Genomic DNA, 21,024 nt, shown 5'->3' with positions numbered 1-21,024 from the left:
AAGATTGCACCACTGCACTCCAACCTGGGCAACAGAGGGAGATTCTGTCTCGAAAAAAAAAAAAAAAAAAAAAAAAGAGAATAACCTTCCTAGACAATTGTGTACTGGCTTTTGTGCCAGTGTTCGTGGTGGGAGGGAACCCTAACCCGATTCACACCATTTAGCAATTTCTGTGGTTGAAACATTCTCACCACGGCCAGTTTCAAACTCTCAGGTCATTTTTCATCAGGAAGTCAGACTCAGACTCTGAGTCAAAAGTAGCATGGTTTGGACAAGGTCTTGCCTCCACTTTCACAGCACTACTTCTCTCACCTCAAGTCATCGGTTCCCAAACCTGGCTGTGGGTCAGAATCACCAGGGAGCACCTACTCAAAATATGCAGTTTTTGAGTCCTGCCCAGAATACACTGAATCAGAATCTCCAACAGGGCGTCCGGACAGAAATCTGCATTCCTTTAAAAAGCATCGTTGGTGATTCTGATTCAGCCTTTTGGTCTCCTGGCCAGCATTTGAAAACCACTGCTTATAGCAGTCTTGTCTCTAGCATAAGCTCTCTTAAAAAAAAAAATTAATTAGCTGAGCATGATGGTATGCACTTGTAGTCCCAGCAACTCAGGAGGCCGAGGCAGGAGGATCACTTGTGCCCAGGAGTTTGAGGCTGCAGTGAGCCGTGATCACGCCACTGCACTGCACAACCAGGGTGGCAGAGTGAGACCCTAAGTAAAAAAAAAAAAAAATCCTCACTTTAGAAGAATACACTGTTTGAAACAGGTGTTTAAGGAAATGCCGTATAACAGAATTAACTCTTTTTAGGAAACAACCAGTTAATTCCTTTGCAATAAATTTATTGACTTTTATGCCAAGACACATATTTTAAACTATTACATAGTCTTTCTCCATATTAAAAGAAAAATCAGAAAATGGAAAAGAAAGCAGAATTCATTCTCTGTCAAAGTAAACAACCTCTTGAAGGATTGGCATGCCCTTCCTTCCTCCCTGATGGGCCAAAATAAATGGAGTCAATTGCCTTTTGGCACAGAGTGAATAAAAATAAACTTGGTCTCTCTGCCCTAAAACCCAAACCAGGCATTTACCAAGATAGCACCTGGTTTCGTGGCTACCTGCCCAAATGAACCAGCTGTCTTTGTAAAGAAAGGGTTATATGATCCAGATCTTTATTTTTTTCCTTCTTTCTGGCTTAGGTGAAAACTACTCAACTGATGGAGATGCAGGTGCTTTGGGTGGATGACTCTCTTGCCTCAGTCTCTATTGCCATTCTTCACACTCTACTCAAATAGCCCCTTCTCATGATGCTCTCAGGAAGAGTCTCTGCATTTCTGTTTGCACTGATCTCTGTTGAACAGTTATTTCATTTTACCTCTTGTGTAGTGATGCTTTCATTTCAGTCTATCTTTCAAGTACAATTTTTACACTAATTAAATCCAGAATACCTTACCACAATTACACATGTAAGAACACATAAGCGCCTTTCATTTGTTTATTCTCGTGCCTGTGAACCAGTCCGTTCCTTCCCAAAGGTTATTGAGGTCTCTTCAAATAGTAACTTGTGGGCTTTTTCTTTCAAATTGTAGGTTTGGCAAAGTCACATGAGTTCATTTTATACCATATAAACAACATAGACATCCTTGTTTTATATTGAAAGCAACTGTGAGTGATTCCAGCATAGAATCAATATGAAGTAACTGTTTGTGGAAACCACACTTTAAATAGAACAGTAACTTGGCAGTAATAGTTGGGAAACTTTAATCTCAGCATTTTTTTTTTTAAATCCAAGAAGTAAAACCAGAGTTTAAGAAGTGAGAGAAATAGAGAAAACAGATATGTCATAACATAATAATCATACTAAGGCAATCCTTTAAAAAGATTAAATAACACATATTGAAATTCACCAAAAAAAGAGAAGCTACGATTTTTTTTGAGGCACAGTCTCACTCTATCGCCCAGGCTGGAGTGCAGTGGCATGAACATGGCTCATTGCAGCCTCAAACTCCTGGGCTCAAGCAATTCTCCCGCCTCAGCCTTCTGAGTAGCTGGGACTACAGGCATGTGCCATCATGCCCAGCTAATTTTTTTATTTTTTATTTTTAGTATAGACAAGGTCTCACTATGTTGCCCAGGCTGGTCTTGAACTCCTGAGCTCAAGTGATCATCCCACCTTGGCCTCCTAAAGTGCTGGGATTACAGGCTGTAGCCACTACACCCAGCCAAAACTTTACAAATGTGACAAAATCAGTCACATTTGGGAAGAGAAGTGGATGAGGTCATGAAATTCTCTAAAATGTCTTCCAAGCAGAAAGTGGAATTCAGCAATTCACTGAATAAATAAATAGTATACCATTCTACTTTTGATGAGGACATGTAATAATCAAGCAAACAATTAGAAAATATCAAAATCTTCAGAAAGTCTGGACAAAATTAGAAGGAGCATAAAGAAGAGAATGAGCATTTGGTGAATGGCTGTCATGGACCAGGCCTCATGCTAGGTAATTTAGCAATGTTTATGTGCTAAGTTATAGCTTTATGTGCTATATTTTCTATTTTACAAATGAAGACACTGAGGCTTGAATTGATTACGGTTATCCCTGTTCCTCCATCTGCAGTATCCTCGAGGGATTGGTTCCAGGATCGCCGAGGATACCAAAATTCATGGATGCTCAAGTCCCTTATATGAAATGGCTTAGTATTTTCATATAACCTATCCACACCCCCCTGTATACTGTAAATCATCTCTAGGTTACTTATAATACCTAATACAATGTAAATGCTATGCAAATAGTTGTTATACTGTAGTGTTTAGTTGTATTGTTGTATTGCTATTTTTTATTGGGTTTCTTCTCAAATATTTTTGATCCGCAGTGGGTTGATTCTATGGATGCTGAATCCACAGATGTTGAGGGATGACTGTATATAATTTGCCCATGTTCACATAGCTGGTCAGTGCCAAGGCCGGGATTTGAACCCAGGTTAGTCTGACTACAAAGATCCAATGACCTACAAAGATCCAAAGAACTGTATTACACACTGTGACCCAGTTAATGACAACAGAATCAAAACCCAAAGGAAGAAATAATAAGATATATATTTTAAAGGCAAAAATAATTTTTAAAGAATCTAGTTTTTAAAAAAAAAAAAAAAAAAACAAAGTAAAAGCCTTTAGTTTTGTAAGGCCCTGCTTACTGATAAATAGCCATGTAGTATTTGAATCTAAAGAACTGAATTCATCCTAAGGAATCTTAGTACAGGAAAGATGGAAATGATTGGAGAATATTCCAGATAGGCCAACAAAAACCATCGAGAAAAGAGAGATACTAATGAATAAGTGTGAAAGATGACAAATATTGTCAGATTAACCAGGAAATTTCTCAAGGATACTACAGCAACTTTCTATAAATACTCAAAAGGTGTAAGGGGGAAGTAGAGGTGTGGCAAAAAATACTTCCCTCGAACAAAGAGTTCTAATTAGATATAATTGGGTGAAAGGAATTTCAGATTGATTAATGTGAAAGGAATTTTGCTGCCAGTGAAAGGTACTTAGGGTGGAGAATGTCCCCTATCAAGTTAGAATAAATAACTTTTTTTTTTTTTTTTTGAGACAGGGTTTTTGCTCTGTCACTCAGGCTGAATGGAGTGCAATGGCATGATCACAGCTCACTGCAGCCTTGACCTCTTGGGTTTAAATAATCTTCCCATCTCAGCCTCTCTAGTAGTTAGGACTACACGCACATGCCACCACACTCAGCTAATTTTTTTTATTCTTATTTTTTGTAGAGAGGGGCTCTTGCAATGTTGCCCAGGCTGGTCTTGAACTCCTGGGCTCAAGTGAACCTCTGGCCTCAACCTCCTAAAGTACTGAGGTTACAGGTGTGAGCCACCACGCCTGGAAAGAACTTTTCTTACAAAAAATAAATAATAAAGCTGGACTGACTGAAGCATTAAATATAGGATATAGTCGTGCTCTGGGAAGATGCAGAATAATCTGCTGTGTTTTGACCATTTGAGTTTATCATAGATTTGTTGGGGTGGTTTTCTGTTTCTAATATCCAGCATCCAGTATTGCAATCCTGTGATATTAAGATACTATTAATAGAAACCTATAAAGAGTAGTATGGACCTTCTAGGAGGTTCATCAAAATATAAAATCATTTCATGGTTGTTGCTTATTAAGAGGCACATTCATTTATTAATGCAACAAAGATGAGTGAGTTGCTAAAATGGATCAGGCATTGTCCTAGGTTTGGGGGATACAGTGATAAAAAGATGTGGTTCCTATCCTCTAGCCCTTCACAATGTACTACAGTGACAACAGTGAGGTGAAAAATCAGAACAAGATTATTGGAGGCCAAAAGATCATCAATTATTAAGAAATATTTTTTAAATGACACGAATCATTCAATTTAAAAAACTCAACCTAGATTTATTCAGTGCCTCTCATGTGGCAGGCCTATTCTAGTCACTATCTATACAACAAAACAGTCTCTATCCTCATGGAAATAGACTCTAAATAAATTTACCCAAGTAAATATGTAATTAAAAGCTATAATAAGTGTTGTAAAAAAAAAAAAAAAAGGAGAGCATGACAGATCATGGCAGGATGAATCGCGTCAGTTCAAAGGCAAGATTGAAGATAGACATAGTCAATAGGGTTTGTTTCTCCAAAGGAAAAAGGAGCTAGGGATAACTCCAGTTCCTGGCTAGGTGCCTGCATAGATTGGAAATACATGAGGCTGAACAGGTGGAAAAAGAAGAAGGCAGGAAGGAAGGAAGGAAAGGAAGGAAGGAAGGAAGGAAGGAAGGAAGGAAGGAAGGAAGGAAGGAAGGAAAGAAAGAAGGGAGGGAGGGAGGAAGGAAAAGGGGAAGGGGAAGAAAAGGAAAGAGGGAGGGAGGGAAAGAAAGAAAAGAGAAAAGAAGAGAGGGAGGGAAGGAGGGAGGGAGGGAATGGTGCACCCAAATTTTCCCGTGAAAAAATATGTCTGTATATGCAAAAGTGCTTTCTTCAGTTTTAATTGAAGTAGCAAATCAGGAATATAAAATTGGCTTTTTAGCTGCCTAAGATCTCTTAGATATACCCAGGAATAAATAGTAACTGGCCCAGCTATAACTAGTAAACAGGAAAGGAATGATACAGAAATTAAATAGGGAATCTGAGCAGTAGTCACATAGCAAAGCATTAAAAATAAAGGATATGGCTGGGCGCCTGTAATCCCAGCATTTTGGGAGGCTGAGGCAGCAGATCACTTGAGGTCAGGAGTTCAAGACCAGCCTGGCCAACATGGTGAAACCTTGTCTCTACTAAAAATACAAAAATTAGCCAGGTGTGGTGGCACACACCTGTAACCCCAGCTACTCAGGAGGCTGAGGCATGAGAATCACTTGAACCCAGGAGGTGGAGGTTGCAGTAAACCAAGATCACGCCATTGCACTCTAGCCTGGGTGACAGAGCAAGACTTGTCTCAAAATAAAATAAAATAAAGGCTATGACTTTTGTATTTATTTGCATTATGCATTTAAATGTGTATAGAAGACAGGAAACATACTTAAATACTGTACATTTATTTTTTAAAGCTTTAGAGGCAGATCTCACGCATCCTACCCCTCTTTTGGGTAGGATGTACAAAAACTCAGGAGACGCTGAACTTCAGTAAATGAAAGGCAAATCATAATTCAGATTGTTTTCTTATTAGACTGATTCAAGCATTTTTTTTTTTTTTTTGAGATCTCGCTCTGTCGCCCAGGTTAGTGTGCAGTGGCGTGATCTCAGCTCACTGCAACCTCCACCTCCCGGGTTCAAACAATTCTTGTGCCTCATCTTCCCAAGTAGCTGGGATTACAGGTTTGCACCACCATGCCCAGCTAATTTTTGTATTTTGAGTAGAGACGGGGTTTCACCATGATGACCAGACTGGTCTTGAACTCCTGGCCTCAAGTGATTTACCTGCCTTGGCCTCCCAAAGTGCTGGGATTATAGGCGTGAGCCATCACGCCTGGCCATAATTTTATTTGAAATTAAATACCCCTTGAATATTGTGGAACTAGCTACCATTGAACATAATGTATATAACATTGCAAGGATCAATAGAAAAATGTTCCTTAGGATAGTAAAGGGGTACCATATGGCCTTTCACAGAGTAAAGCACATTTACAACTTTTTCTTATTTTTTTATAGCTTTTCATCCACTAGCAAAAATAGTTGATAGCAGAAGGAAAGAAGAAAACAGTGCCAAAAAGAAAAAAAGATAAAAGATCTCATTTTTTCTACTATTTAACTTCACACTTTATTTATATATAACAGTTCAAATTGTGTCCTTTCTTCTTAAAGCTGTGTCTCGAAATCATCTCCCGTAAGTCCCCCTTGCTCTAAGAATTCAGCAGGCAGCTGGGCAGCTTTTGGAATGACTTCGCTATTAAAAATCCCCCTCAGAAATTCCGTGGGGCCTTGGCCTTTTCAGGAGAAAACAATTGTTGGGAGCCTGGAGGTGCTGCCGAGGGAGTGGCCGCACCGAGCGAGTGGCTGCCGGAGTCGTGGTGAAAGATCTTGACAAGCAGCTTCTTTCCCAGCTAAGGGCCTTGAACTTTGAGTTCTGTTTTTAGAAAAGCTAAATCAGGAGCAAATACTTTTAGGGTATTTTTCTCCCAGTGTAGCTTTTATAACAAAATAACAAAAGTTAGAGCCATCAGGTAATATTAAGGGAGGCCAGTGTCAGAGCGGTAAGATGCTGAATTCCGTTGGTGGTTTCAACAGTGAGCCTGAGATCACAGATCACTCCCTCAGTGGAAGACAGGCCGACTCCTAGAGTTCTAGTGGAAGGTGGGAATAAAGATGAACCGGCAGCAATTACCTCCTTTGATTCCACCATCAAAGGCTATAGCAATCCCTTCAGAATAAAGGGAGCCATAATGGTTCCATTATGTTCCTGTTTTGTGCTTATGTTTGTATACTTTTTATATTCATGCAGGTTGGTCCCTGTGACTCTTGTCCTATATGACATTTCAGGGCAGCAGGACCATAGATCACAGCCTCCTTTTTTTCAACATACTCTGATCCACAAAATGGGAGTAATAGGTTAATTTTTTTCTTTTTTTTGAGACAGGGTCTCACTCTATCACCCAGGCTGGAGTGCAGTGGCATGATCTCGGCTCACTGCAGCCCCCGCTTCCCAGGTTCAGGCAATTCTCCTGCCTCAGCCTCCTGAGTATTTGGGATTACAGGGACGCACCACCATACCCAGCTATTTTTGTGTTTTTAGTAGAGATGGACTTTCTCCATGTTTCTCAGGCTGGTCTCGAAATCCTGACCTTAAGCGATCTGCCTGCCTCGCCCTCTCAAAGTGCTGTGATTCCAGGCATGAGCTTCCACACCTGGCCAATAGGTTAATTTTTTTTGTCCAAGGAAAGGAATGTATAACAGGAGAGTAACTTAATGCCATAGAACTTAGAGTAGTCAAGAAAGCAGTGTTCCTCTCTGATACAAAGGCAAGGAGGCTGTTTTGAAAGCCAGTTAGATCATTAGTTTCCTTTTAAAAAAAACCATATCTACAATGAGGCAGTTCGTTGCTCCTGTATTCTCATGCACCCTGAACTACCTCGGGTATAATGCTTACTGCCCTGTCATTATCTACACTTCTCTCTTCCCTCACTCACGAGATATGACTTTTTGTAGTCATCTTTGTATCTTCGGCCCCTAGCATAGTTCATGTTAACCTTAAAGTTCAATAACCCTTTGGTAAAGCTGCGAGTGAATGAATGAATGAGTGGTGAGCATTTTTATACAAATACGTTTCATGTAGATAATAATATCCTTTTTTTTTAGCATTTGATGCCACTAGATGCCTGATACATTGCTAAATATTTACATACATGATCTCAAACCTCACAAAACATCCCTGTGGCTTCCTCCATTAATGAGAAAACTGACAGCTGAAGAAGTTAATTTCACAAAGTCTTGTAAATAATAAGCCTCATCACCAGAATCTACTTCTGGTTAGAATCTAGTCATCTAGTCTGATTCCCAAGCTTGTATTCTTACCAACTTTATCATATTGCCTCTATTTTATTTTCTGTCTTCTAAGAAATCTTACAGCAAATTTCCAAACAACTGTATTTATTGTCAGCCTTTGTGATTGATACAAATATTAGTTTTAGAGCCTTATGCATGCACAAGATATTTGAAAATGTGTCCATCCATCGTTTCATTAACAGATGTGTTTCCTGCTAGAAAGTCCTACACAGCAGCATTGCCTCCTTTTCTGTAAATGCTGCAGGGGCCCTGTTTCACTTTCAGATATATTGCTGCAAACATATAACTATAGATAAAATTTCTATCGTATTCAGCAATTATCTAAATTCATTACTTGAAGGGAATCTGTTGTGAAATCTTTTGTAAAGTACTCATTTCCTCTACCTCATCTGTTTCAAAACTTTTGCACTGTTACCATCGATTTTCTTCCAGTAGAACACTTGAGTAAAGAAGGTACCAGCCGGGCACAGTAGCTCACCCTGTAATCCCAGCAGTTTGGAAGGCTGAGGTGAGTGGATCACCTGAGGTCAGGAGTTTGAGACCAGTCTGGCCAGCATGGTAAAACCCCATCTCTACTAAATATACAAAAATTAGCTGGGCATGGTGGTGGGTACCTGTAATCCCAGCTACTCGGGAGGCTGAGGCAGGAGAATCACTTGGACCCGGGAGGCAGAGGTTGCAGTGAGCCAAGATCACACCATTGCACTCCAACCTGGGCGACAAGAGCAAAACTCTGTCCCGCCCCAAAAAAAGGTACTATTCAAAGTAAGTCTCATGCATTATTGATGAACTCTTGTGAAAATATCCAGATATTAAATTGACATTTTTAATAATTTTGTTTTGCCACCATGGTTGTGGGTGAGAGCAGGTTAGGGCAGATGTTTTGGGGGGGAAAATGATGACTCCAGTGATGAATGGTTCGCCACCTAGACAAGCCATACAGCTTCTAAATATACCTGGTTACCACTCAATGTAATATTTTGGCTCTTAAGGACAGTTCACCACAGCTGTGAACACTAAAAATTATAATGAAAATAATAATTAATGTCAGCATAATAGTATATGATAATGGTTCAACTGTTGGGTCTAACAAGAAGACAGGCCAGGCATGGTGGCTCATGCCTGTAATCCCAACATTTTGGGAGGCTGAGGCAGGTGGATAACTTGAGGTCAGGAGGTCAAGACCAGCCTGACCAACTGGCAAAACCCCGTCTCTACTAAAAATACCACAATTAGCCAGGCGTGGTGGCGCATGCCTGTAATCCCAGCTACTCAGGAGGCTGAGGCGTGAGAATAGCTTGAACCTGGGAGGCAGAGGTTGTAGTAAGATTACGCCACACACTCTAGCCTGAGCAACAGAGCAAGTCTCTGTCTCAAAAAACAAACAAACAACAACAAAGACAAAGCTGAAGTTAAGAACTTATGTCCCTCTTGGTCATAACTTTGACATTTATTGTGAAAAAAATAAGTTATTGGGTTGCGTTTTAGAATCAACAATTAGTAAGAAATATATGTTGGGGAATCAGAACTGAACCAGAACCTGAGGAGATCCTTTTTCCTTCCAAACAAGAAGAAAATATGTTTCCATTTTAGAAGAAAATAAGAAATGTAGATTGTATGTGTCAGATATTGACTCCTATCAAGCTTCAGGAGATAAGTATGCAAGGCACACCTCGGTGTGAGTCTTGAAAACGTATGCCACGAAAGATGTCAGGGCCTTCGGCCTGGAGCTAGCTCTGCATAGTTTCCAAATGGTATCTTTATCGTGTAATTATGTGAGAAGTCACACTGACAGAAATCTACTAGCACATATGACAGAAACACATTCTTCTCTGGCCATTCCTGAAATGAGTGTAGCTTTTAAAATATATGGTAGAAGGGAGAGGTCAACTCCTGGAAACGCTTGAATTTTCTATTAGAGGAAAAGATAGGAGTGGTGGACTACCATATATTACCATAGAAGGGGCTCTTATAATATCTTTCTTCTGGCTAAATCTCTCCTATCTGCTTTAAGAACCAAATTGACTTGACTGAGTGATATAGTAACTATAGGTTTTGTCATCTCAAAATTATATTATTTTCATACTAGATTATGTCATTTCATTTTAAGTAATGTCTACGCTGTTTTGAATATAGCATTTTGATATATTCATATTGCATATCATATAATCCAAATGAATTATTTCTTAATTAGAAACAAACCATAAATCAATAGTGCTTTGATACTTTAAGAGAAAAATGCCTAAATGTTCTCATAATAAAAGCCAAGTGAAGAAAAAAATTTGGAAATTTAATGTAGAGACAGTGATTACCATAACTGTATGATTATAAAGATGTTCTCCTTAGAACCTCAGTGTTTTAGAGGCAAAATCTTTACTTTCCTCTGATATTAAGATTTTTTAAAATCTTGGAATAATTCTTTTAAACTTGGGATCTCTTCAAGGACCAAGACTATTTTATTCAAGTTAGATCCCTAGCAATTTGCACAGTACTTAGCACATAGCAGGTGCTCATCAAATGTTTGTTGAGTAAGTGAATGGGTAAATAAACGCTGCCTTGAATACACACATTATTAGCCTTTCAAACAATGTCTCCTATGCCGTTTTCCTCCATTGTCCTTTGTAAATAGTGCTTATATCATGGCCTTTTAATTCAGTTCAAGGGTCATTTCTGAGCAGCTGTAATCTACCATTTGCTAATGTCTTACTAAGTGCTAGTGACATACATTATCTCTGGTTTAGTCCTCAACAAAACCTGGTAAAATAGAAATGTGGGGCTCAGAAAGGTAAAATAAATTTCAGCTAGGAGTTAAACTCAAGTCTGCCTCCACTAAGCACAGCAGGGGATAGGTGAGTGAGGCCCACGCTCCACTTCAAAGGGCTTACAGACTGGTGTGATAGACAAAGAAGACCTCCAATTGCCTAATGCAAAGTAGAATGTGATCAGAGCTATAAGAAGAAATGTTTCTTTAAAGCACTGGAGGGTTACGAAGAAAGGGTAAATCATACTCAACTGCACTGGAATAAGGAATGATTTCTAAAAGAAGGTGGACCTGTCCCTTGTGGGCAAGTGGAGCTACTGCCCTGGCTTCACATTTGGTGAAGTGGGAGGGGGTGGCAGAGGAAAGGGTGCTGAACCCAACTTTTCTTTTCTGAATATCATTGTATGTCAAAAGTTCTGTCTTTAACATGGAAGATACCAACAGAGCTCCTACCTTGAGCACGCTAACTCCCCCAGATGGTTGAATTGCAGCAACCCTTAGGGGTGACATTAGATACAGGTTTTGAAGGACATATAGAATTTTGAAAGATTGTTATGGGAAGAAAGATTTCACTATTGAAATTAATAAAGGCAAAGAAACAAGAAAGATGGAGGGTGTGTCTAGAAATTGTCCCAATTAATTAGAACAAGGGCTATATGCAAGAGAATAATGAGAGGAAGGACTGGAAAAGTAGGCTAGAGCTCTGCTATGAAGGACCTTACATGTTTGGCTAAGGAGTGACCACATTTTGGAAACTACAAATGCTTCATAAACATTAGAATTATTATTATTAACATTTGTTGGTTGAATGAGTGAATCAATGAATGAGATTCTAATAAATGAATGAATATGAGGTTATCCAAGAAGATAATTCATACCTTTTGCAGAAGAAGCAACATTTCAAGCTCTATTATAGTGGTTCTCAATGAAAGAGAGCTTATGGGGAGGGGTGGGGGGGGGAAGGTTGCACAGATGTTAGAAATTTTTTACAAACCTCACACATTCATACTGGTTTGAGAACCATGGCTCTAATGATTATTGGTTAAAGAGATGAAAGAGAGATCTAAACAGTAGCACAGTACACCATCAGGGCCTGTATTTCTCCAGCTTCTGTTCTCACAAAAGTCGCCAATGACCTCCTGACTGATGGTGTTGCTGGCCTATTGTCCAACGTATGTGACTTGAGCATTCTGCATTGTTTGACACTGTTAACTGCTTGAAACTTTCTCATCCTTTGGCTTCTTTTTTTTTTTTCTCCTCCTTCTCTACCTTCTCCTTAATAATCTTTTTGCAAGTTATTGCTCCTCCAACTGCCAGTACCTATGGATGTTTCCACCGTGTTCTATCCTTGATCATCTTCTCACTCTACACACCGTCCCTGGAAAGTTTCATCTAGCCCTCCTAATTTCAACTGCCATTGGGTGGCAACTCTCAAAACTTTATTTGTGACCCCAACTTTTCTCCTAAGTGTCAGAATATTTCCAGGATATATTTAAGATAGCCTTGAAGCATCTCAAGCTTAATGTGTTTGATCCTAAACTCATTCTTTTTCCCTTCCTTCCCTATCTCCACCCTCAACATGGATCTATCTGCCCCAGCTTTCTCTAGTCCTCTTTTCTAGATCTTTGTGAATAATGTCACTAATCATTCAGTTTCATGAACTACACACCTGAAAATCTTCCCCAACTTCTATTTGTCCCTCAAAAACTCTTTCTTCCTCTTCCAGATGATCTCCAAACCCTATCTATTCTAACTTTAAAAAATAAGTTTTTCATATCCAAACTTACCTCCCATTCCCACACCTACTGTCTTAGTCATTTCCTTGCTGTCTCTCTTTTCTTTGATTATCCTGCCACCAGCCTCTCCCCACTCTAGTCTATACAATGCCTCCAAAGTGTCTGTCAAAATTCAATTGTAACCGTGCCATAATTCTGCTTTATAACTTCTTATGATTCATTATGCCCATAGGACAAAATTCAACCTCCGAAGCTAGGCAATTCCACAACCTGGAATCCTATCACCATCCAACCTGACTCTACAGCTTTTATTCTGCCTCATCTCCTTCGACTGCTTTCTACTCAGTGTACACTCAGGCACACTAAACTTCTCACATTCCCCACATGAGCCCTTTCACATAGGATTCCCACAGCCTGGAATGTCCTCCAGGTCAATTCCACAAATGCTGATTAGGGCATCTATGATATACCAGACACTGTTCTGGGGCCCCAAAAACAAAAATAAGAAGATAAAGATCCTTCTGTCAATGAATTCAGACTCTACTAGTAAGGGGGACAGGCATATCAACAAATAATTTTTTTAAGAAGCTGTTTTGTGGCTGGGCGTGGTGGCTCACGTCTGTAATTCCAGCACTTTGGGAGGCTGACTCAGACAGATAACTTGACGTCAGGAGTTCAAGACCAGCCTGGCCAACATGGTGAAACTCCATCTCTATTAAAAATACAAAATATAGCCAGGTATGGTGGCGGGCACCTATAATCCCAGCTATTTGGGAGGCTGAGGCAGGAGAATAGATTGAACCCGGGTGACAGAGATTGCAGTGAGCCAAGATCACAACACTGCACTGCATCCTGGGCAGTAAAGCAAGACTCCATCACAAAAAAACAAAAAAAAAAAAAAGGCTTTTTCCCTAAATTATTTTTACATGGAATGTCTCAAACAGATTTAAGGCTGCAAACTTGTTAAATTTTATAATCATTTGCTTTTCAAAGTGAAACTCAAAAATACTTAAAAATAGCTGTAACATTTGCATTAGGAAAGATGATCTTTATTCCAGTTTGCATTTTTATGGTGAAATAAAATCCTTTTCCAATGGAAAAAAAAAACAATAATGATGCACTGTGATAGGCACAAAATAGAAATATATGCAAAGAGGCAGCATAGAGGAGAGAGTGGCTGTCTGGAGGGAGTGGGACAAGAAATCCTGTCAGAATCTAGATGGACAAGGCGGGGAAAGGCCACACAGGCATGGCCAAGGGCCAGGGGCACTGAGGCATCAGAGAGTGTAGCATTTCCAGGAAGCAGTAAGAGCTGCCACATAATGCAGAAACATAAAATGCAGTAGGGATGAATGGTACGCCCAAAAATAGCTAAGACGGTCAACTGTATGGTGTGTGTTTCTTACCACAATTTATTTATGAAAAATTTATTTTAAAAAGATGCACTGGGGAAAGTGTCTAAAGACTGAGCTGGAATCAGCAATTGCCTTCCTTGCCCTCCTTTACTTTACTTTTCTTTTCTTTTTTTCTTTCTTTCTTTCTTTCTTTCTTTTTTTTTTTTTTTTTTTAGACAGAGTCTCACTCTGTCACCCAGGCTGGAAGGCAGTGGTACCATCTCAGCTCATTTCAACCTGGGCCTCCCAGGTTCAAGCGATTCTCCTGCCTCAGCCTCCCGAGTAGCTGGGACTACAGGCGTGCGCCATCACGCCCGGCTAATGTTTGTATTTTAGTAGAGATGAGGTTTCATCATGTTGGCCAGGCTGGCTTCGATCTCCTGACCTCAAGTGATCCACCTGCCTCGGCCCCCCAGCGTGCAGGGATTACAGGTGTGAGCCACCACGCCCAGCCCCTTGCCCTCCTTTTCAACTTGCAAACTCCTATTCGTCTTTTACGAACTGGCTCAGATCACTAAATGACCCCTCCTTTGTGGATCCCACCTGATTCCCTCAGCCTGTATTGCCTTCACCTTTCCTCTGTGTTCCCACAGTGTTTTATGTATACCTCTGTTACAGCACATCACATGTATGGAAATCTTCTATTTAATTCTCTGTTTCCCCCACAAGACTATAAGTTCCCTGAGGGCTGGCACCGTTTCTCAGATAAACATAGGTCCTATATCTCTATAAGAATTATCTGACAGGCACAGTGGCTCGCACCTGTAATCCCAGCACTTGGGAGGCCAAGGCAAGAGGATCGCTTGAGCCCAGGAGTTTAAGACTGCCTGAGCAACATAGTGACACCCTGTCTCTACAAAAAAAAAAAAAAAATTAAAAATTAGCCAGGTGTGCTGGCATGTGCCCATAGTCCCAGCTACTTGGGAGGCTGAGGTGGGAGGATCTCTTGAGCCTGGGAGGTCGAGGCTGCAGTGAGCAGTGATGTACCATTGCACTTCAGCCTGGGTGACAGAGTGAAACTTTCTCTAAAGAAAAAAAAAGAATTATCTATTGGATTAATTAGTTAATTAATTTACTATTAATCATGTACCAGACATCACACTAACTGCTTTGCATACATAATCTCTTTTTATCCTTACCACTGCATGAGGATAGGTCCTATTTTTATTTTCATTACAGATAAGGGAACTGAGATGAGAGCCTAGGTATCTTGCTCAAAGTCACACAGTTAGTCAGTAGTGGATATTTGAAGCCAAACTGATATTTTAAAGGAAAAATAATCAATAAAAGAAGTTTCCAAGGGGAAAAAGTAGAGAACAGGGTTGAGAATATTAGTTGAGAAGGTGCAGCATGAAGAACTGGCTTCTTCAGTGTGTGATACTGTGCGACGCACCTTGCTGAAGTAGTTTCATTTAAAATCATGTCAACTGCATGAACTCTCCATGAGATGTAGATACCACAATAAGGAAACCAAGATTCAGGAAAGTTATTATTTCTCGCCTGAGGTCACAGAGGCTCTGGGAGGCAGAGCCGTCAACCAAGGTTTCTCCCAGCATTTCTCACTTGATTCTCAGAGAAAGCAGTGGGAAGATGAAAAAGATTTTGAAATGGAGAAAAGATTATCCAGAGGACCCTACCGGTGAATTAGAATCAGACTAAGTGGGTAGGTTGATTGAGAAGCCTAGGGAATTTCTGAGACAGCCACTGTGAGAAATATATATTTTTTTAAATCCAGGTAAAATTGAATAAATAGAGTTGATGGGCCAGGCAGAGTGGCTCGCGCCTGTAATCAATCCCAGCACTTTGGGAGGTCGAGGTGGGCAGATCGCTTGAGTCCAGGAGTTTGAGACCAGCCTGGACATGGTGAAACCCCATCTCTACAAAAAATACAAAAATTAGCTGGGCGTAGTGGCGTGTGCCTGTAGTCCCAGCTACCTGGGAGGCTGAAGCAGGAGGATTGTTTGAGCCCAAGAAGTTGAGGCTACAGTGAGTGGAGATAGCACCACTGCATTCCAGCCTGGAACAAGAAAAGACCCTGTCTCAAAAAAGCAAAAATAGAGTTGATGAGCATTGGTTTGGAGTTTCAACTGAAGTTGGATCATTAATTTGTGATAAGCCCAAAAAGCACATTTCACACATACATATATATATGAAAAAAAGTGTGTATATATGTATGTATACAAACACCTATATATACACTTTGTTCAACTATTTTTGCCATCCCAAGAACAAAGAAACTGCTACAGGTTGTCAGACTGTGAGCAATAAACAATTCTGGGAGTAGGGAGAGGGCTGAGGAGAAGGACTTTTGACTAGTATTAAAGACTTATGGCCAGGTGCAGTGGCTCACACCTGTAGCCCCAGCACTTAGGAGGCCAAGGTGACAGGATTGCTTGAGGCCAGGAGTTCGAGACCAGCCTGGGCAACATAGCAAGAACTTGCCTCTACAAAAAAAAATTGTTTTTTTAATTAGCCAGGTATGATGGTGCCAGCTTGTAGTCCCAGCTACTCGGGAGACTAAGGCAGGAGGATTGCTTGAGCTCAGGAGGTTGAAGCTGCAGTGAGCCATGGGGGTACCACTGCACTCTGTCTGGTCTTGGTGATAGAGTGAGACCCTCTCTAAAAAAAAAAAAAAAAGAAAAGAAAAGAAAAGCTCCTCAAAAGAGCTATCTGTTCACATGCTCGAATTCCTCTACTCCCATTCTCCCCTGAATCCTCTTCCACTGGGTTCCCCTCTCACTATGTATTACACTCAAACTCTTCCTGTGAAGAACACCAACAGCCTTCGTGCTGTTCAATACAATACTCCATCACATACCTCATCTTCTTTGACCTTTCAACATCTGCCACAGCTGATGCTGCCCTCCTCTTTGAAAGCTTCTTTGGCTTCCAGAACACTCTACTCTCATGACGTCTTTTCGTTTCTCACTGAATCCTTCCACTCTGTCTTCTTTGCTGGTTTGTCCTCATCACCCCAACCAAAGAGCATTCATATTTCATGCCTTCCATATTAGGATAAATTATGTGTTTATTTTTGCAGCAGACATGCTTTTCTGATTATATCTCACTTATCTGTCATTTAATTAGCTTTCATTCTCTGAGCATACACTCACTGGCTAAAGGAGGAGTCTCAGAAATATGCTGTGTGGTAAAGGGAAGCCACTTGGGGATGGTCAAGCCTAATGTTCACACGGGTGATCTACAGTCAGTCTTTGATCCCTGCGTGTCCTCTCTGTCCTCTCTGTTGTAGCGTGTTCCTGCCATCCAGTAGGATCAGCTGTCCTTCCTGCCAACTCGGTGACCTTCTGCGACCCCAGCAATGGTGACTGCCCTTGCAAGCCTGGGGTGGCAGGGCGACATTGTGACAGGTGCATGGTGGGATACTGGGGCTTTGGAGACTATGGCTGTCGACCATGTGACTGTGCGGGGAGCTGTGACCCTATCACCGGAGACTGCATCAGCAGGTGAATGTGCAAGGCTCTTGCTCTCAGCTGCATGTATTTCAGGCTCTTTTGAAAACCTATAGTGATTTGGAAAATCTTGCATTCTGTTAATGGAGCAAAGATGTATTTGCACATCTCTTTCAAAGAATTGTTGTCAGGCTGGGCGTGGTGGCTCACACCTGTAATTCCAACACTTTGGGAGGCTGAGGCGGGTGGATCACCTGAGGTCAGGAGTTCGAGACCAGCCTGGCCAACATGATGAAACCCCATCTCTACTAAAAATACAAAAAAATTAGCTGGGCATGGTGGTAGATGCCAGTAATCCCAGCTACTCAGGAGGCTGAGGCAGGAGAATCACTTGAACCTGAAAGGTGGAGTTTGCAATGAGCCAAGATTGCACCATTGCACTCCAGCCTGGGCAACAAGAGTAAAACTCCGTTTTAAAACAAAACAAAACCAAACCAATAATTTTTGTCTAATTACAAACTCAAGTAATTTGTTCTTGCAAGATTCTAGAGATCATCTAGTTCATTTTGCAAAATAATTATTTGTCTTCACAATAGTTCCTTAAAACACTATTTCTGGAAAAAGGAAGAATGGGAAGGTAGAAGATAAGGTTTAAATCTCTATAGGTTCATTTCTATACAAGTTCTAAAAAATTCCTGAATACGTTCTTTATCATCTTCTCTTTTGTTAGCCACACAGACATAGACTGGTATCATGAAGTTCCTGACTTCCGTCCCGTGCACAATAAGAGTGAACCAGCCTGGGAGTGGGAGGATGCGCAGGGGTTTTCTGCACTTCTACACTCAGGTGAGATGGATGTAACCAGGCATCATATTTTCAGGTCTGGTCTTATGTAACAGTGATACGTGACAAACCAGGGTCCAGCTTTTGGATCCTATGAGGGGAACTCTTTAGTTCTGGGGTTTCATGGTATAATAAAGTAGTGGATCCCATAAGTATGAAACTGTAAAATATAGCTAAGGGGTATTTTAACACATTTTTGTTTGTTTTCTGATGATTAGAGTAATATATGTAGTTGGTATAGAAAATTTGGAAAATGCAAAACATCGTAGTAAAAAAAAAAAGGTCACCCAAAATCTCATTATTCCACTGTTAATACTTTGGTATGTTTTTCTCACTCTAAAACACAGTTAAGAGCCTACTGAGTGGGGTGAGTATAATCCCAGCATTTTGGGAGACCAAGGCAGAAGGATTGCTTAAGGCTAAGAGTTCCAGACCAGCCTGGGAAACATAGCAAGAGTTATCTCTACAAAAATAAAAAGTTAGCCCAGTGTGGTGGCGCACGCCTGTAGTCCCAGCTACTTGAGAGGCTAAGGTGGGAGGATCACTTGAGCGGTCAAGGCTGCAGTGAGCTCTGATCGTGACACTGCATTCCGCCTGGGTGACAGAGCAAGACCTTGTCTCAAAAAAAAAAAAAAAAAAATGCCTACTGAATATATTAGGTTTGGAAACTTACAGATCCATTGAAAGGAAAAATATTCTTATAAACCTAGCTTAACTTAATAGGTACAAAGCAAAAGCCAGATGTGAACTCCTTATGTTTATAGCTGTTTTACAACTAGAAAGCAAAATTAATTCTACAAACTAAATATAAGCCAAATAATGAAGCCAAAAAAATCAAATTAATGACATTAACCGAATATGAAAAATGATTTGTACCAAAGCCAAAACACTGCTCACTGCATAAATATAGCTCTTGGAGTTTACTCAATATGGGCTCCGATTTCCTCTGACTCAATTTCCCTATGACATTGTTCTGTTTCTTCTTTTGAAGGGCATGCCGTGCTAGTGGTATGAATTCTCAGTTTCTGTGTTCATCTTGCCTCTATTCTTTTCTTGTAGAAAAGCAAGTGATTATATTTAGCACTAACTTGCTCCTTAACACAAACTCAAATGTGGCATGAAACCTTGCGTCAACACTTGGCTATAAAGTGCTCACCGAATGCTCCAAATTAAACTCACAGCAAGTTAAATATATTTTATTATGAAACATTACAAGTAGTAAAAATGTTATGCAATGAGCACCCATACACACCTTCAAAGGGTTAGCAAATCTCACACTTTGCCATAATTGTTTCATATTCTCATTTAGGTTATAAAATGTTACAGATGCTTTTGAAGTCCCTGATGTACCAGCCACAAGCCCAGTTGCCTCCCTTTGTCCACAGAATAACCGCAATGGTGAACTTGGTATTGATCATCCACTTTCATGTCTTTACTATTTTATTACCTATATATATATTGAGTATTTCAGAATTCCATGCACATGATATCTTATCTACTCTTTTTTTTTTTTTTTTTTTTTTTTTTTTTGAGACAGAGTCTCGCGTGTCACCCAGGCTGGAGTGCAGTGGCATGATCTTGGCTCACTGCAACCTCCACCTTCTGGGTTCAAGTGATTCTCCTGCCTCAGCCTCCCGAGTAGCTGGGATTACAGGTGCCCACCATCATGCCTGGCTAATTTTTTGTATTTTTAGTAGAGACGGGGTTTCACTATGTTGGCCAGGCTGCTCTCAAATGCCTGACCTCATGATCCACCCGCCTCGGCCTCCCTAAGTGCTGGGATTACAGGCATGAGCCACCGCGCCTGGCCCTTATCTACTCTTTTTAAATGTTTTTGGTAGCCAGGCTTGGTGGCGTGCACCTGTAGTACCAGCTACTCAGGAGGCTAAAGCAGGAGGATCACTTGAGCCCAGAGGTCTGAGGCTGTAGTGCACCATAAAAGCACCTGTAAATAGCCACCGAACTCCAGGGCAACACAGCAAGAGCCCATCTCTGAAATGTAAATAAGCAAAACATTTTTTACCTGATTATGTAGTTTTTTGAGGTTTATCCGTCTCAGAAAAATTCATATAAAAGCGGTTATATGAATATACCATTTTTATTCTCTCATTTGTTTGCCCTTTAGGATTATCTCCAATTTCTAATTTTCCACCATTATAAATAACGCTTCCCTAAATGTTGTTCTCTTGTATGTGACTTTGTGCAGTTGAGAAGGTGTTTCACCAGGCCAGGGGCTGGCAAACCACAGCCCTCAGGCCAAGTCGGCCACCTGTTTTTCTATAGCTTGCAGGCTACTTGCCCTAAGAATGGTTTTCACAGTTTTAAATGCTTACACTTTAAATGTTTATAGAAGTATCTGTCTTTATTCTTGGCCATTCAGGTTTCCTTTTCTGTGAATTTCCTATCTGTAATTTTCTTACTAATTTGTAGTAGTTCTTTATAAATTTATTCATTCATCCAACAGATACTAAGTACCTCTGTCATGTGGCAGCACTGTAGATAGAGTAAGTGAACAAAACAGATTAATCTCTGCCTCTGTGTCTCCTACATTCTAGTGAAGAAAAACAGCTAATAAACAAATAAAATATTTAGTATAAAAAATGTTTAGTAGAATAGAAAAATGATGCAGGGACAGGGTATAAGATATGTTTTAGAGGGACATACTTTTAAATAAGGTGATCAGGGTAAGCCCTATGAAAGGTGATGTTTGAGGGGAAAAAAAAATCTGAAGGGGGTAAGAAGGATAGCTATACAGGTGGCAGAGGAAAGAGAGTTTAGGCAGAAGATACAGCAAGTCTTTAAAGTCCTGAGGAGGAATTCAGGAAACAGCAAGAAGGCCAGTGTGG

The 21,024-nt window shown here is 40.4% G+C and overlaps 1 protein-coding gene across 2 annotated transcripts in view; it reads left to right on the top strand.

The window, feature by feature from the left end:
* NTN4 (netrin 4) overlaps positions 1 to 21,024 on the top strand; it is a 129,954-nt gene that overhangs the window by 86,713 nt on the left and 22,217 nt on the right. For both annotated transcript variants that reach the window (XM_032170938.2, XM_032170939.2), the window contains exons 6-7: positions 17,176 to 17,389; positions 18,066 to 18,181. In XM_032170938.2, coding sequence (XP_032026829.1) covers positions 17,176 to 17,389; positions 18,066 to 18,181 — 330 coding nt within the window. The remainder of the gene's footprint in view (positions 1 to 17,175; positions 17,390 to 18,065; positions 18,182 to 21,024) is intronic.

Source organism: Hylobates moloch, unplaced genomic scaffold, assembly GCF_009828535.3.
Source record: "Hylobates moloch isolate HMO894 unplaced genomic scaffold, HMol_V3 SCAFFOLD_12, whole genome shotgun sequence".
NCBI lineage: Eukaryota > Metazoa > Chordata > Mammalia > Primates > Hylobatidae > Hylobates > Hylobates moloch.
The sequence above is the reverse complement of the archived record's forward strand: the minus strand, read 5'-3'. Positions and strand labels throughout refer to the sequence as shown.